This window comes from Danio aesculapii, chromosome 4 (genome assembly GCF_903798145.1).
Source record: "Danio aesculapii chromosome 4, fDanAes4.1, whole genome shotgun sequence".
NCBI classification, from domain to species: domain Eukaryota; kingdom Metazoa; phylum Chordata; class Actinopteri; order Cypriniformes; family Danionidae; genus Danio; species Danio aesculapii.
In genome coordinates, this window is record NC_079438.1 from 749,672 (window position 1) to 764,725 (window position 15,054).

The window sequence follows — 15,054 nt, forward strand, 5'->3', positions numbered from 1 at the left end:
ATATGGTCGTGCTGTGTTTCACGCTGGCGATTTCGTTAATGTTTTGGGTCCTGTCCCTGACTGCCAGCACATACTACGGTGAGAGCTCATTTCCTCATGCTATGCGTCAATATAGACGAATTTAAGGCCCTTAAAAAGTACTAAAAAGCCTTAAATGCTATTTTGCAAGGTGTCCTAAAGTTTGCCTGAATATAATCAGATATCAGGACGCTGTGTAGTTTAGGAGATCAGTAAAATCCTGCTTGATTTGACATCATGCTGCTTTGTTTACTGCAGTAACCAAGCCAACACCATTATTTCTGCAGCTCTGTAGGCGGCAGCCTGCTGAATTAGCTAGATTTAATCGATTTTTATTCAGTATATGAATAACGTTTTAGTTTTGGATTCGTTTCTTACATATTTAGTAAATATACTGCGAGTTAAAATGTCGCCGGTGGTTCCAGTAGGCCTTAAAATGTATGGAAAGAGTCTTAAAGGTATTGAATTACACTCTGATTCCTGTATATGCTCTGTATGGTAGAAGTTACACATATTTAGAGGGTTCCCACCACTCCTTCCTGAACAGCAGATTCAAACTCTTAATAAAGCACCATTATTTGTAAATCAAGTACCGTCACACTCCATCATACTATATGTAGCGCCATGCTAGTCATTGCTGTACTACATTTAGCTTACACTTAATATGTACATTAAAAATGTTAGAGTAATGACGATGTTTCAAATGTGTAACTTTCCAAAAACATTGACACGGTGGCTTAATGGTTAGCACATTCGCCTTACAGCAAGAAGGCCGCTGGTTCGAGTCCCGGCTGGGCCAGTTGGCATTTCTGTGTGGAGTTTGCATGTTCTCCCCGTGTTGGCGTGTTTACTAGTACTTGGTTGCAGCTGGAAAGGCATCCGCTGCGTAAAACACATGCTGGAATAGTTGGCGGTTCATTCCGCTGTGGCGATCCCTGATGAATAAAGGGACTAAGCTGGAGGAAAATGAACGAAATTGACGTCATGTTCAAAAGAACGTTAATAAAATGTGCTGATGTTTAAATGCAGTTTCTGACATATTTCATAGTCATAGTTATTACATTTAAGATTTTACAGGTCACCTAGAGTTCAACAGATGAGTTTTATCATTTTTTAATACATTCTGGGTCTGGTGGGAGCACATTTAGCTTAGCTTAGCATAAATCATTGATTAGACCATCGGATTAGACCGTTAGCATCTCAATCAAACTTTAAAAAAAAAAAAAAAAAAGATGATGATGCTAATGGTCTAATCCGATTCAGTGATTTATGCTAAGCTAAGCTAAAAGTGCTCCTTTAAAGAGTGTTCCTAAATTCAGGAAATTTAATGATCTAAAAATAATAAATAATCTTGACCATAGACAGTATATATTTAGTTATAAGTTATTTCCTACTAGAAATCATAATATAAATACAGTAATTTTTGCCGTATTTTTAACATATATATTGTAAGCTTTTAAAATCAGCTAAAGTGTTCGACTTTTTTTGGAAAAGGCTCATTTTACAGGTCAACAAGAGTTAAACAGATGAGTTTTATCATTTTTAAATCCATTCAGGGTCTGGCAATAGCACATTTAGCTTAGCTTAGCATGAATCATTGAATCGAATTAGACCGTTAGCATCTCAGTCAAACATTTCAAAAACAAATGATGCTAATGGTCTAATCCGATTCAATGATTTATGCTAAGCTAAGCTAAAAGTGCTCCTTTAAAGTGTTCCTTTAAAGGAAATTCACTATGAATAATATGTTGTTTTGCAGGCACTCTGCAGCCAGTAATCTATGAAGTGGTAAAGAAAATTGTGTCCATTTTGATGATTGGATTTGAGAACACATCGAGATTGTCGAGATTGTAAACAGCAGGACTCACGTGTTTCTGGAAACATCAGGAAGCTTAATGTCACTTTTCCACTAGAAAAGTAAAAATATTTAAGAAAATTTCTAAATATGCTGTATAAGTCAGTGGATTTTTAAAGGAACACTCCACTTTTTCTTGGAAAAGGCTCATTTTACAGGTCAGCTAGAGCTAAACAGATTTTTACCAGAGTTTTTACTAGAGTTTTACCATTTTTTAGTCCATTCAGGATCTGGTGGGAGCACATTTAGCTTAGCTTAGCATAAATCATTGAATTGGATTAGACCGTTAGCATCTCGCTCAAAGTTTTAAAAAAAATCTGATGCTAATTATGCTAAGCTAAGCTAAAAGTGCTCCTTTAAAGAGTGTTTCCTTTAAAAGAAATTCACTATGAATAATATGTTGTTTTGCAGGCACTCTGCAGCCAGTTTCTCCATGGCGGTGGCTGTTCTCAGTGCTGATCCCGCTCTTCATCACATTTCGAGCCTTTAAACGCAAGAGTCTTGATCATGGCGGTGCCATAGGAGGTGAGGAATCTATTTTCAATATATTAGTTCCAATGGCCCTATAGGGTTGTTTTAATTTATAAAGTCCTTTAGGTGTCATTTTATTTTAGCCACACATTGGTTGTAAAGAGACAGTCCATCAGCAACAACAGGCTTGTTTATGCAAACACACATTCTGGGGAATTTTATCTGCAAAACCACAGGCTTCCAGTTTTTTTGTTGTTGTTGTTGGCTTTGTGTGAGATTCTTAAAGCCTTAATTTCTGCGACGGTGTACAGCCATTTTCAGATCTCTCCGAGATGTTTATTAGGATTTAGATCTGGGCTCTGGCTGGGCCACTCAAGGACATTCACTGAGTTGTTGTGAAGCCACTCCATTGATATTTTGGCGGCGTGCTTTGGGTCATTGTCATGCTGGAAGATGAACCGTCGCCCCAGTCTGAGGTCAAGAGCAATCTGAAGCAGGTTTTCATTCAGGATGTCTCTGTACATTGCTAAATTCATATCTCCCTCTATACCAGACAAAAAAAAATGTGTAAAAAGTGAAGCACTTTGAATACCTTCCGGATGCAGTGTGTGTGTGTGTGTGTATGTATGTATGTATGTATATATATATATATATATATATATATATATATATATATATATATATATATATATATATATATATATATATCCTTTATAACTATATATTAGTACTGTCAAATTATTTATTGCTGAATCACCATTAATCGCATCCAAAATAAACGTTTGTAGTTACAGTATGTGTGTATACTTACTGTGTATAAATATTGTATAAAATACAAAAAATAGAAAACCAAAATATTTGTATATCTAATTTATATTAGATTAATAAATATAAATAAATATATTATAGTAAAAATACATAACAATTTAATAATTTTATTGAATTATTATGAATAATAATTATAAATTATTATAATAATTATAAATATTAATTATAAAATAAATGAATAAAACATTTTCTCAAATATATACATATATATTTTGTGTGTGTGTGTATGTGTATGTATATATATATATATATATATATATATATATATATATATATATATATATATATATATATATATATATATATACATATACACACAGTTGAAGTCAGAATTATTAGCCCCCCCTTTGAATTTATTTATTTTTTTAATATTTCCCAAATGATGTGTAATTATTTTTTCACAAAAAAGCAGTTTTTAATTCCCCTAACCTGCCTAGTTAACCTAATTACCCTAGTTAAGCCTTTAAATGTCACTTTAAGCTGTATAGAAGTGTCTTGAAGAATATCTAGTCTAATATTATTTACTGTCATCATGGCAAAGAGAAAATAAATCAGTTATTAGAGATGAGTTATTAAAACTATTATGATTAGAAATGTGTTGAAGAAATCTGAACAGAAATTGGGGGAAAAAATAAAAAGGGGGGCTAATAATTCTGACTTCAACTGTATATACATACACACACATAATATACAGTGCACACACTCATATAAGTATATTATGTAAATACAAGCTTTTATTTTGAATGCAGTTAATCGTGATTAATCTTTTGACAATGCTAATAATAAACTTTTAGTTTTAAAATATTTTAAACAAGGGCTGCACGATATTGGAAAAAACGGACATTGCAATAACTTTTATTTTATTTTATTTTATTGCGATTAATTTGCTGCGATTAATATTGCGATGTGAATACAATTTGACAGGCGACGTGAATAACTCCATTTAGAATGAAATCTTTAACTTTGTATTAATCTTGTAGACGAGTGAATCAAAGAAATTGCAAGAATAAATACATAAGATAGAGCAACTATAGAATTGAAATAAGTAGTTTGATATTCAGGTACAGTAATACGATACGATATTATCGTATTACCGATATTACCGATAATGCTAATCATGATATTAGTGATACATCACAAGAAAACCCTCCACAATATATCGTGATATTTGTAAACGAAGAGGGGAAAAATGCATCAAGAAGTTCTAAGATGTATTTATTTTATTAGCAGCACATATATTTCTCAGAATTGCAAGATGTTTGATCTGCCATGACGAGAAGCGCCACCTCACGCATATCGCTGCTGTATCCCGTCCCTACCGAATAAGCAAATGTAATGTAAAATGTAAACACTGGACATTCTTCATTGCTGATCAACAATAACAATCCCAACTCCACATTGCAGATGCTGCGATGTGACTATTGCGAATGCACACGTTGCGATACCGATGCGGAAACGAAATATTGTGCAGCCCTATTTAAAACGCTATATTTATATGTTCCATTGTATGGTCTGTTTACAGGCTTGCTATATATATGTAGCACACTAATACACGTGTACATGATTTTAAAGTGCTTGAAATTATTATTTAGTTTGGACAAACTACAAATCACATGTGATGGTTAAAAATTCAGGACAGGTCGGCGTCAGTGGTGTAGTGGTTAGTGCGTTGACACATGCACTCCGGTGCTCACGGTGACCTGAGTTCGATTCCCGCCTCGTGGTCCTATGCCGATCCTTCCCCTCTCTCTGCTCCCCATGCTTTCCTGTCAATAATCTCTACTGTTCTGTCCATTAAAGGTGAAAACCCCGAATAAATTATTATTAAAAAAATAATAAATAAAAATTCAGGACAGAAATATCCTGTAATATCACACCGTAGATGAGGATTAACAAATGCAGATCGACTAATCTTCCTCTTCTCTTGCAGCGATGCTGGTTGGCTTTGTTCTTACTATGGCCAACATGAGCTTTTTTGCAGTTTTGCTCACCTTTTTCATCACATCCACCAAACTAACCAGGTGGAAGGGGGAGATCAAAAAACAAATCGACCCGGATTATAAAGAAGGTGAGTGTGTGAGGCTGTTAGCGATAGGACGGTTTGTTTATCCACAGTATGGATACCCTGCTGCCAGCTACAGCTGTTTACCGAACAGTTCAGATATTGAATCTTTCATTTTAGGGTTTCGTTCTTATTTGAATCCCCAAAGAGATTTATTTCTATTATTTCTCATGTGGTTTCACTCATTACATAAGTCGAGAAAGCACAAGCCTTACAGGAACAATAAATTAGAGAAATAAAATTGACCAATTTTATGACACCCCTAGAGCTAAACAGTTGGTTTTTGCCATTTTTTTAATCCATTCATCCCATCTCCGGGTCTGGCTGGAGCAACAAACAAAGCACAATCTTTCTTGTATGTATTCTGTGATTGTTTCAGAGCAGCTCAAGCGATTTATCATCACTTATTATATTCATTTTCATTTGGATTCTGTCATTTTATCATTCTGAATGGAGTGCTGTGTAATCTTTTGCCGTCTCCTTATTTAGGTGACTGTGTGACTTGGCAAAGTAGTTGGTTTAGAACCACAGTTACATTGATTTATGATACAATTGACCAAATTTGACATCAAAAATTTTATTTTATTTACAGATTGGATGGATTGCAGGCTGATATATTTTTAAACAAGCAGCTTTTACTTTTAAACATTTGTCAAATGTCTGAAAATAATATAATAATTTTAGCATTATGGTAAAAAATCTACTCTTCAAGCTGTTTGGACAGACATTTGTGCATGTATGGTGTATAGACGGTCATATTGGGGTGATATAAACACACCCAGTGCTTTTTTTCAATTTAACAACATAAAAAACGGTGGACCAATTAGAGCGGTTTTCAGACCGACCGCAACTTTACGTAGGAGAGCGGTCCCCCCGCCCACCAATATAGATTGACAGGCGCGTCATCATATCCTCAGTTTGTTGATTCACGTCCGCCATTTTCAGCGTGAGTCGAAGCGATATCACTAAAGGAACACGCTAGCTCTATTTTTAGATGCAAGGCTCATTGGGCTCAACACAAGATCAATATTCTCCACATTATCGCTCTAATTGGAATTATTGGTTGTATCTCTAGGTAGGTTTGCAAACATGTGTACTTCTCATTGAGTCTACCTTATACTTCAGCCATTTGCATTTCTGTGATCTTAACTAGGTGCAGCTGGAAAAGTGCAAGCGCGTTGCCTCATGTGCGCATCTCTCCATTGGAAATAAAATAACAAACTTGCCTGCAGGTCCACCAGAAGCGCCGCTCTGCGTGGTGCGACGCTGACGCAGCGCCATGCGTTTTAGAATTCTATACATCGGTTCTGTCAGGGTACACACAACGGCGCTTCAAGTCGGCGGCTGGGCACCGCAGACCGCTGCGGAAACCTACGTTTAGAATTTAAAAATGCGTGGCGCGACAATTCGGGACACTTCATGTTTCTGCCGCACCACAGAGAGTGTCTGGTGTGTCGTGTCGCGGCTTCGAGCGGATCATCCGGTGCCTCAGTCAAAGTTAATTCAGTGTGCGTGGTTATTAGTCTCGGTGTACAAGCTCGGCACTTGAAACTAGCACACAGTTGGCTGTAAAACTGTACAAAGACACAAATGATTTTGTACTCTCTGCTTGGTCTGTGTCCGAGTCGTACATGTACGGCTGAATGCTGATCCTCTCACTCCTGCTCCTCTCAGTCTGCCTCTGTTGCAAACACAGAGCGGGTGAGCTCTTGGCTCCGCCCCCTTGTTACGTTGGGCGGGAAGCCGAAACTAATTTTCATATGAAGCAACACACCCCTAAATCAGCGAGCTGTGGACACGCCCCCAACATGACACTTTTTAACACATTATAATAAAACAATCTGAATTGTGTTTTAAACTGAACCTAAACTGGCACACTCAGAAGAACCATAATATTAATATTAAATCAGAAAAAAGAGGTAAACTATGTGCCCTTTAAGAACAATTATTATCTTTTACGGCTCTTGTTTTTCACTGTAAATTCAAAAGTATGATGTTTTTTTAATGATCATTTGTTTGTATGTCTGTTCAATGTAATCCCAAACATAGCTTTTCTAACATTGAATTTTCGAAATCTCATCAGATGTTCACATTGGCATGCAAACACTGTCAGAAAAATCACAAATTTATGTTAATTTAACTAGTTTTTAATAAGTAAATCAGGTTCCGACTCATTTGTTTTAGTTAGACGCGGGGGCTCGTCCGGGATGGGAGTGAGGTTTGGGGGGTGAGTGTAACAGAGGTCAGCTAGCGAAGTGCTGTGCAGGTAAACCTCACTCTTCTGACATCGAAAGGTGATCTAGCGACAGACGCTGGAGGTTATGGTCTTTAGCCTCCTTGTAAGTGCAACCCGACTTCCATAGAAAGAATCATCGGTTCGATCCCAGCTCAGAACAAGATGCGTACAGTAGGACCAGTAGGTTACATGTGGGGGCTCGTCCGGGATAGGAGTAAGGTTTAGGGGGGTAAGTGTAACAGAGGCCAGCTAGCGAAGTGCTGTTTAGGTAAACCTCACTTTACTGACCTCGAAAGGTGATCTAGCGACAGACGCTAGAGGTTATGGTCTTTAGCCTCTTTGTAAGTGCAACCCGACTTCCATACAAAGAATCATCAGTTCGATCCCAGCTCAGAACAATATAAGTACAGTAAGACCGGTAAGTTCCATGTGGGGACTCATCCGGGATGGGAGTAAGGTTTAGGGGGTAAGTGTAACAGAGGCCAGCTAGCGAAGTGCTGTTTAGGTAAACCTCACTTTACTGACCTCGAAAGGTGATCTAGCAACAGACGCTAGAGGTTATGGTCTTTAGTCTCCTTGTAAGTGCAACCCGACTTCCATACAAAGAATCATCGGTTCGATCCCAGCTCAGAACAAGATGCGTACATTAGGACCAGTAGGTTACATGTGGGGGCTCGTCCGGGATGGGAGTAAGGTTTAGGGGGGTGAGTGTAACAGAGGCCAGCTAGCGAACTGCTATGCAGTAAACCTCACTCTGACCTCTAAAGGTGCTCTAGTGACAGACGCTAGAGGTCATAGTCTTTATCCTCCTTGTTAGAGCAACCGACTCCCATACAAAGAATTGCCAGTTCGATCTCAGCTCAGAAAGAGATGAGTACAGCAGGATTGGTGGGTTACACAAAGTTTAACTTAATATTTTTGGTTGCACTTCATTTTAAGGTGACATCAGAGTAACGTTAACCTATTTTGCTCATGAGATTTGTGGATGAAGGCTGAATTATAATTAAACTCAACAAAAGAGGCATAGAGAGATGTATAATAATAACAAAGAAAACACAGCCCAAGAATTAAAAACAGAAGACATTTAATAAAGGGTATTTCTTTCACTCCAGAATAATAACGGTTGAACTGAGTGATATGACACGATTCAGTCTACATTAGTTTACGCATCGAATTTCAGAATAAGCACGAAAAATTAACAAAAGGTACAATTAAACATACTTTATGTCTCTTCGGGGTGGTGCTGAATGAGTTCATAATCCGTAAAACCCGCATTTTGTATCCTGACATGGGTTTGAACAGATGGCTGATGCAGTCGTTGCTCATTAAAGCATAGTAAACAATCTGCGTCTCCCATTTTCAAAATAAAAGTCCCATATACATAGTAAGTTAAATATAAATTGAAATGTATCAAGGGAGGTACATGTGTTGTGGCATGCATATTAATGATCTAGTCGCAGTTTTACCTAGTGATTTGATGACCCAGCTGTTCATCAGACCTAAAATACATGCAAATGTGAGTCACGCAACAGTCTGCTTTGTGCTCTGATTGACATTTTGTCCACTGGGGTTTTACACTTCGTAATTTACATGAGAACAAGGAAACAATTATGTTTGAGGCTCACGCTATGCCCATCTCCATATACTGAGGTCTTATTATTCGACTATGCCTAGGTATACCTAGATTTTCTTTATAGGGCACCTTTAACCCTCAATTGTGCGTCAAATTAAAATGTGACCAGATTTTTAGTCAGTTTGATTGATTCAACAAAATAAATCTAGGCAGCAAGAATGTTTTTACAGTGCAGTCCTGCTGATCACATTAAATTTATAATATCTGTATATTGCTATGTGTAATGTTGTGTGCAGGTGGCCAGAGGAACTGGTTGCAGGTGTTCTGCAATGGAGGAGTTCCCACAGAATTGGCTCTGCTCTACATGATTGAGGCCGGTCCCGGCGAAATAGCCGTGGATTTCGGAAAGCAATACTCCGCTTCGTGGATGTGCTTGTCGTTATTGGGAGCTCTGGCCTGCAGCACTGGGGACACCTGGGCTTCTGAGGTCGGTCCTGTGCTTAGTAAGAGCAAACCCAAGCTGATCACCACCTGGAGAGACGTCCCAACAGGTACTCGTATACCTGAGACTACAGATGCGGTCAATTTCTTCAAACAGTGATTATGGCCAGAGTTTGATATCAACTTTTGTCTTTCATTAGTCAAACTGGCTACAAAAACGATACGTTACCGACCTTTCAGAACGTCTGGAAAATACCAGATTGTCAAAGCAATAAGCTTAGATTTATATACACTACCTGACAAAAGTCTTGTCATCGATCCCAGTTGTAAGAGGTATCAAGACATTTGTGCTGCCCATTACATTACAAACCACAGGAGAGGGCGAATTCTCCAGCAGGATAGCGCTCCTTCTCATACTTCAGCCTTCACATCAAAGCTCCTGAAAGCAAAGAAGGTCAAGGTGCTCCAGGATTGGCCAGCCCAGTCACCAGATATGAACATTATTGAGCAGATGAAGGAGGAGGCGTTGAAGATGAACACAAAGAATCTTGATGAACTCTGGGAGTCCTGCAAGAAGGCTTTCTTTGCCATTCCAGATGATGATCATATTTTATAGTGCTCAAATGAGCGTAATCTAGAATTATTTGAATGATTACTCTACTATAAAACAGCAGTTTATCTTGCAGTGTAAATACATTTCTCACTTTAATGTTACAGTGAAGATTATTTTTAATTTAGTTCATTTTAAACCCTGAATATAGGCTGTTTTAGGTGATATATTTAAGCAATATGCCTTCGTCTTCATTCCTAGGTACCAATGGTGGAGTCACTTCTGTTGGGTTACTGGCCAGTTTTTTGGGTGGAGGCGCAGCGGGGGTAGCGTACTTCTTCATGCAGCTCCTGTTGGTGAAAGATTTGCATTTAGCAGTTTCTCAGTGGCCTCTCGTCTTGTATGGAGCGATAGCTGGGTTGTTTGGTTCACTGCTGGACTCACTCCTAGGTGCAACCATGCAGTATTCAGGTAACTGGTTTGATTTATATTAAAGGTATGTAAATTAATTCATGTTTTCAGTTGTTTTAAAAGAATAGCAGTGGCTTAAAGTGAGTATGTGTCACAAATGTACTCCCCGGTGTAGTAAGTCTTATGTTTAACTGTTTAGCAACAATATATTAATTATAGAGCCAGCAGAACTCAGAACAAATTTCACGAGTACATTATTAAAAAGGTAGTAAATACATTTGCAATTGAAATAATGTTGTCAATGAGAGTTTTTTTATTTATTTATAAGGTTTTAACAAGAATTTTTAATTGCAATCTTATTATTTTTTTGCTCTAAATTTTTTTCAGATGTTGTCAACTATGTTATTAATAATAAATATTATTTTATACTATTTTTATATAATATAATATGTTTTTCAATTCTCTTTTTTTCCCCATCAAGGTTATGATGAATCCATCCGCAAAGTTGTGAGTTACGAGTCTCCAAGTGTCAAACGCATATGTGGGAAACCCATCCTGGACAACAATGGAGTCAATCTGTTCTCCTCGGTCCTCATAGCTCTGTTCCTGCCTGGGTTTGCTTGGATTTTCTGGCCTAGGCCTTGAATAATGTGATTTTGATGTGTGACGTGTCCCTTTGAGGATAATTAGCAATTTATGCTAAGACCAATACCATTGTTATCCACTGAATTTTAAGAATTAAAATCAAAATAATTTTATAAAGCAAGACATGAACTCTTTATTTCTATATATTGAGATTTGGAGTAGTCTTTAGGAGTGATGCGTGTAATGAGTATGTTAACATGGACATTGATCATTTGATTTTAATGCGATTAAGACAATACTCTGATTAAGAGTCGACCATGGAAACAGCGATTTTTGATTAATTTAATTCGATTAAACTTATAATCGAACTAAACAGAAGCTGAATTAAGACATGTGGAGTATGCCGATTTTAGTCGCCTCATTGAAGCGCAAACATGTAAACGACTTAATCAAACCATTACCGCCATGTAGGACTTTTCGCCGCGTTTCGCAACAGGATAGTCTTTACACACACATACGGCTGTCTGACACTATTATCTGCACCTACCGAGTCCGTGAAGACCACAGACACCTCCATCGCAAAAAGCGGAGGGTGTGGTATAAACTTCAATTAAAACAACACTCTTCCAGCAGTTCCTCGCATCCAATATCTCGTTTGTCAGGGGGGCATGCATGAAATGTTCCCGAATGAAAGTGAAAGTGCCAAACTGCAGTTAAAGTCGACAAATTAAAAATGAAACGCACGAAATTATATAAAACTCCGGAGGAAACGTGGATAGCGCGGTGACGCAATGATGTTAATCGAATTATGTGTTATAGCATGTAAAACGGGATCATGAAAGCAACTCATGTAAATGCCTTAATCTTAAACATATAACCGTCTTATTCAGGTTAACGCAAATAATTTGATTACTGATGTCCATGTAAACGTAGTCAATGTTAAAACAATGGGTCTCATTCACTAATAATTTCGTGTTTTTCATATTTATACAGAAAAATCTTGTGGCTTTATGTAATCTAATATTTTTTCTTTTGCCAATATTCATTTTTTTCATTCATTCTTCAGAAACATGAGCTTTTTTGTCTATAAATGTGTTTCTTTTTCTAACATTTAAACTTAATCCACATTAATCAATTACCTTTTGACTTTATTAAAACAAAATGATTTTTATATATTTTTTGTACGTTTATTTAAAGATCACTTGTACATTTTTTGTTTATTTGTGTTCGAGAGGAAAAGTCTAGAGACTTTGCACGTTTCTGTACAGTAAACACATTAAACTGCTGAGTGAATCTGACCTCTCCCATATACACTTCAGTATGTTTTAGTCAAATGATATTTAATAAAGGTAAACTGTCGTAAGCAGAATAAGGAAAGCTGCAGTTCGTCTCGCTCATTTGCTCGCTTTCAGTCCTCGGCGCGGTGGATTATGGGACACGCTGCTTCCAGAGTATACATAGGCGGCATTGTGGGTATAAAGCGAGTGAACGTTTGTAGGGAATGACCGTCGCTCAGAGTTCAGACAACACAACAAAATGGCCGACGCAGGGAAAGGAAGATGCAGTAAGAGGTCTCTTTTCCTCAAGAGGGCGCCTGGTGGTCCATAAAGAAGGAGGGTAAAGTCTAGATGGCATACAGCTGCGGAAATTCACATCAATTTGGCGTTTTTGTGAAAATATACAAAAATAATTTATATTTTACATTATTGTGAGGGAAGATGTAGACGTTAATAAAATTCAACTGATGGGTAATTTAATAATTCATATAAATAAGTCTCGTTAACGTTAGCAGCTGTATCAAGGGCCGTATGAGACATTTTAAAAGTGGGGGGACGGCTGTATGAGATCATATGTTCATATAATTATTAATCACCTGTTTCTAAATGGTCAGTCTCTAAAAGTGAGGGGGACAGACCCCCCCGGTTGCTACGCCTCTGGCTGTATCCCTTCAGGAGAGTTCCTTCCAGTCAAAAAAGGTTTTCTGTCTGACAAGACAAGTGGTGTTTAAACAATAAACTGATAATCTTTTCTGATATAGAAATGAGCTGGACCACATGTCTTGTGTTACACAGGTATTCTTGGCAATAGCCAAAAATGACACATATTTCTTTTATGCGAAAAGTCATTAGTATGTAAAGTAAATGCTCCATAAATACACTTTTTAATTTCCTGTCATAAATATTAAAACTCAATTTTTGATTTTGATCTTGTTACTTGATATTACTTTTCTAAGTAACGAGTAATGTGACGCACTACTTAAAGGAAGTAATAATATTTGAGTTACTTTTCATATCAGGAGTGCCAAAACTTTTATTATGAAGGCGTTCAAAAATACAGTCTATTGTGTAATTTAATAATACAACTCGGTACAACTACTGTTTTTACAACACGGTGACTGTTGGGTTTAGGGTTGGTGTAGGGGTAGACGTTATAAAATACAATAAATGAGAAAATAATAAATAATATAAATAATTCTCGTTAACGTCCGGCTGCAAACGTATCCGATCTAGCAACAACCTTGATTGAGGGCTGTGGGCCGAAGGTAAATATAGTAAACTGTATTACATTAAAGTTGCCATGGGTAATTTCCTCATTTATTTACATTCATTCATTTTCTTTTCGGCTTAGTTCCTTTATTAATCAGGGGTCGCCACAGCGGAATGAACCGCCAACTTATCCAGCACATGTTTTACGAAGCAGATGCCTTTCAGCCGCAACCCATCACTGGGAAACACCCATACACACTCATTCACACACATACACATACTACAGACAATTTTAGCTTACCCAATTCAGGCGACTGCACCAGTGTGACGCCCTAATTTATTTTCCTATTAAAAAATCATTGCTTTATATGAACTAATGCAGTTTAATTTAAAAGATAGTATATACTATCTTTTGTATATACTATATGAATTGTTACAGTAAAAACAAAAACAACCCCGTTTATTACACAATGGAGTTCAATGTCAAATAGCAACACAATGCAAGCTTGTGCATTGATTTGCTGGCGATGTTATGCGCCTTGTTCTCTATTCGTCGAGAGTCAGTATTTACATTATTAAAAATCCGATTCATTTACCACTTTTAATTGAAACGGTTAATTTCAGTTTGCTATAAAACTATAAAACAGACAAAAAGGTAACATTAAATTCAAAATGACGATCTCTGTTGAAGGGATTCTCCACAATGGGATGGTGGGCCAAATCAAAGCTCACCATGGGCCGAGTTTGGACATCTCTGTTTTAGAGTGATTAACTTTTAATAAATAAATTTCTAAATTAAAATGGGTATAGTTGCGTTGAATCACACACTCAACGAGAGAATCTGTTTATTATTTTGAAGACATCGAAGAAAAGGGAACTGTCTCAATGGAAAGTGGCTTTATGTAACTAATAGGATTACTTGTTACCCTGCTGAAAAATCCAGCTTAAACCAGCCTAGGCTGGTTGGCTAGTTTTAGCTGGTTGACCAGCCTGGTTTTAGAGGGGTTTTGGCCTTTTCCAGGCTGGTTTCCAGCCATTTCCAGCCTGGTCTTAGCTGGTCAGGCTGGAAAATGACCAGCTAAAACCAGCTTGACCAGCCTGGTTTAAGCTGGACATAGCTGGTTTTGACTGGGCTCCCAGCCTGGCTAGGCTGGTCAAGCTGGTTTTAGCTGGTCATCTCCCAGCCTAACTAGCTAGGACCAGGCTGGAAATGGCTGGAAACCAGCCTGGAAAAGGCCAAAACCCCTCTAAAACCAGGCTGGTCAACCAGCTAAAACCAGCCTAGGCTGGTTTAAGCTGGTTTTGTCAGTAGGGTACTTTTTGGGGGAGTAACTCTATTGTAAAGCATTACTTTCAAAAGTAGTTTTCCCCCAACTCTGCTTATGACTGGTTTTATATATTGAATAAACATATATACTGAATAGACATATATATTGAAACGCTAACTGTGTAATCATAAAAGTACTGTGAGTAGCTCATCATGAACTTCGCTGTGAAAAGTAACATGCATCACGTGGTACAACAGTCTATTAATTGCT

General features: G+C 37.4%; 1 protein-coding gene across 2 annotated transcripts in view; it reads left to right on the forward strand.

Annotated features, from left to right (window-relative positions):
- Positions 1-11,207, forward strand: part of tmem19 (transmembrane protein 19) — a 19,367-nt gene extending 8,160 nt beyond the window's left edge. For both annotated transcript variants that reach the window (XM_056455255.1, XM_056455256.1), the window contains 6 exons: positions 1-78; positions 2,285-2,398; positions 5,103-5,240; positions 9,340-9,594; positions 10,296-10,505; positions 10,927-11,207. The exon at positions 1-78 is cut by the window's left edge and continues 75 nt beyond it. In XM_056455255.1, coding sequence (XP_056311230.1) covers positions 1-78; positions 2,285-2,398; positions 5,103-5,240; positions 9,340-9,594; positions 10,296-10,505; positions 10,927-11,090 — 959 coding nt within the window. In that variant the 3' untranslated portion in view covers positions 11,091-11,207. The remainder of the gene's footprint in view (positions 79-2,284; positions 2,399-5,102; positions 5,241-9,339; positions 9,595-10,295; positions 10,506-10,926) is intronic.
- The last annotated feature ends 3,847 nt before the right edge of the window (positions 11,208-15,054 follow it).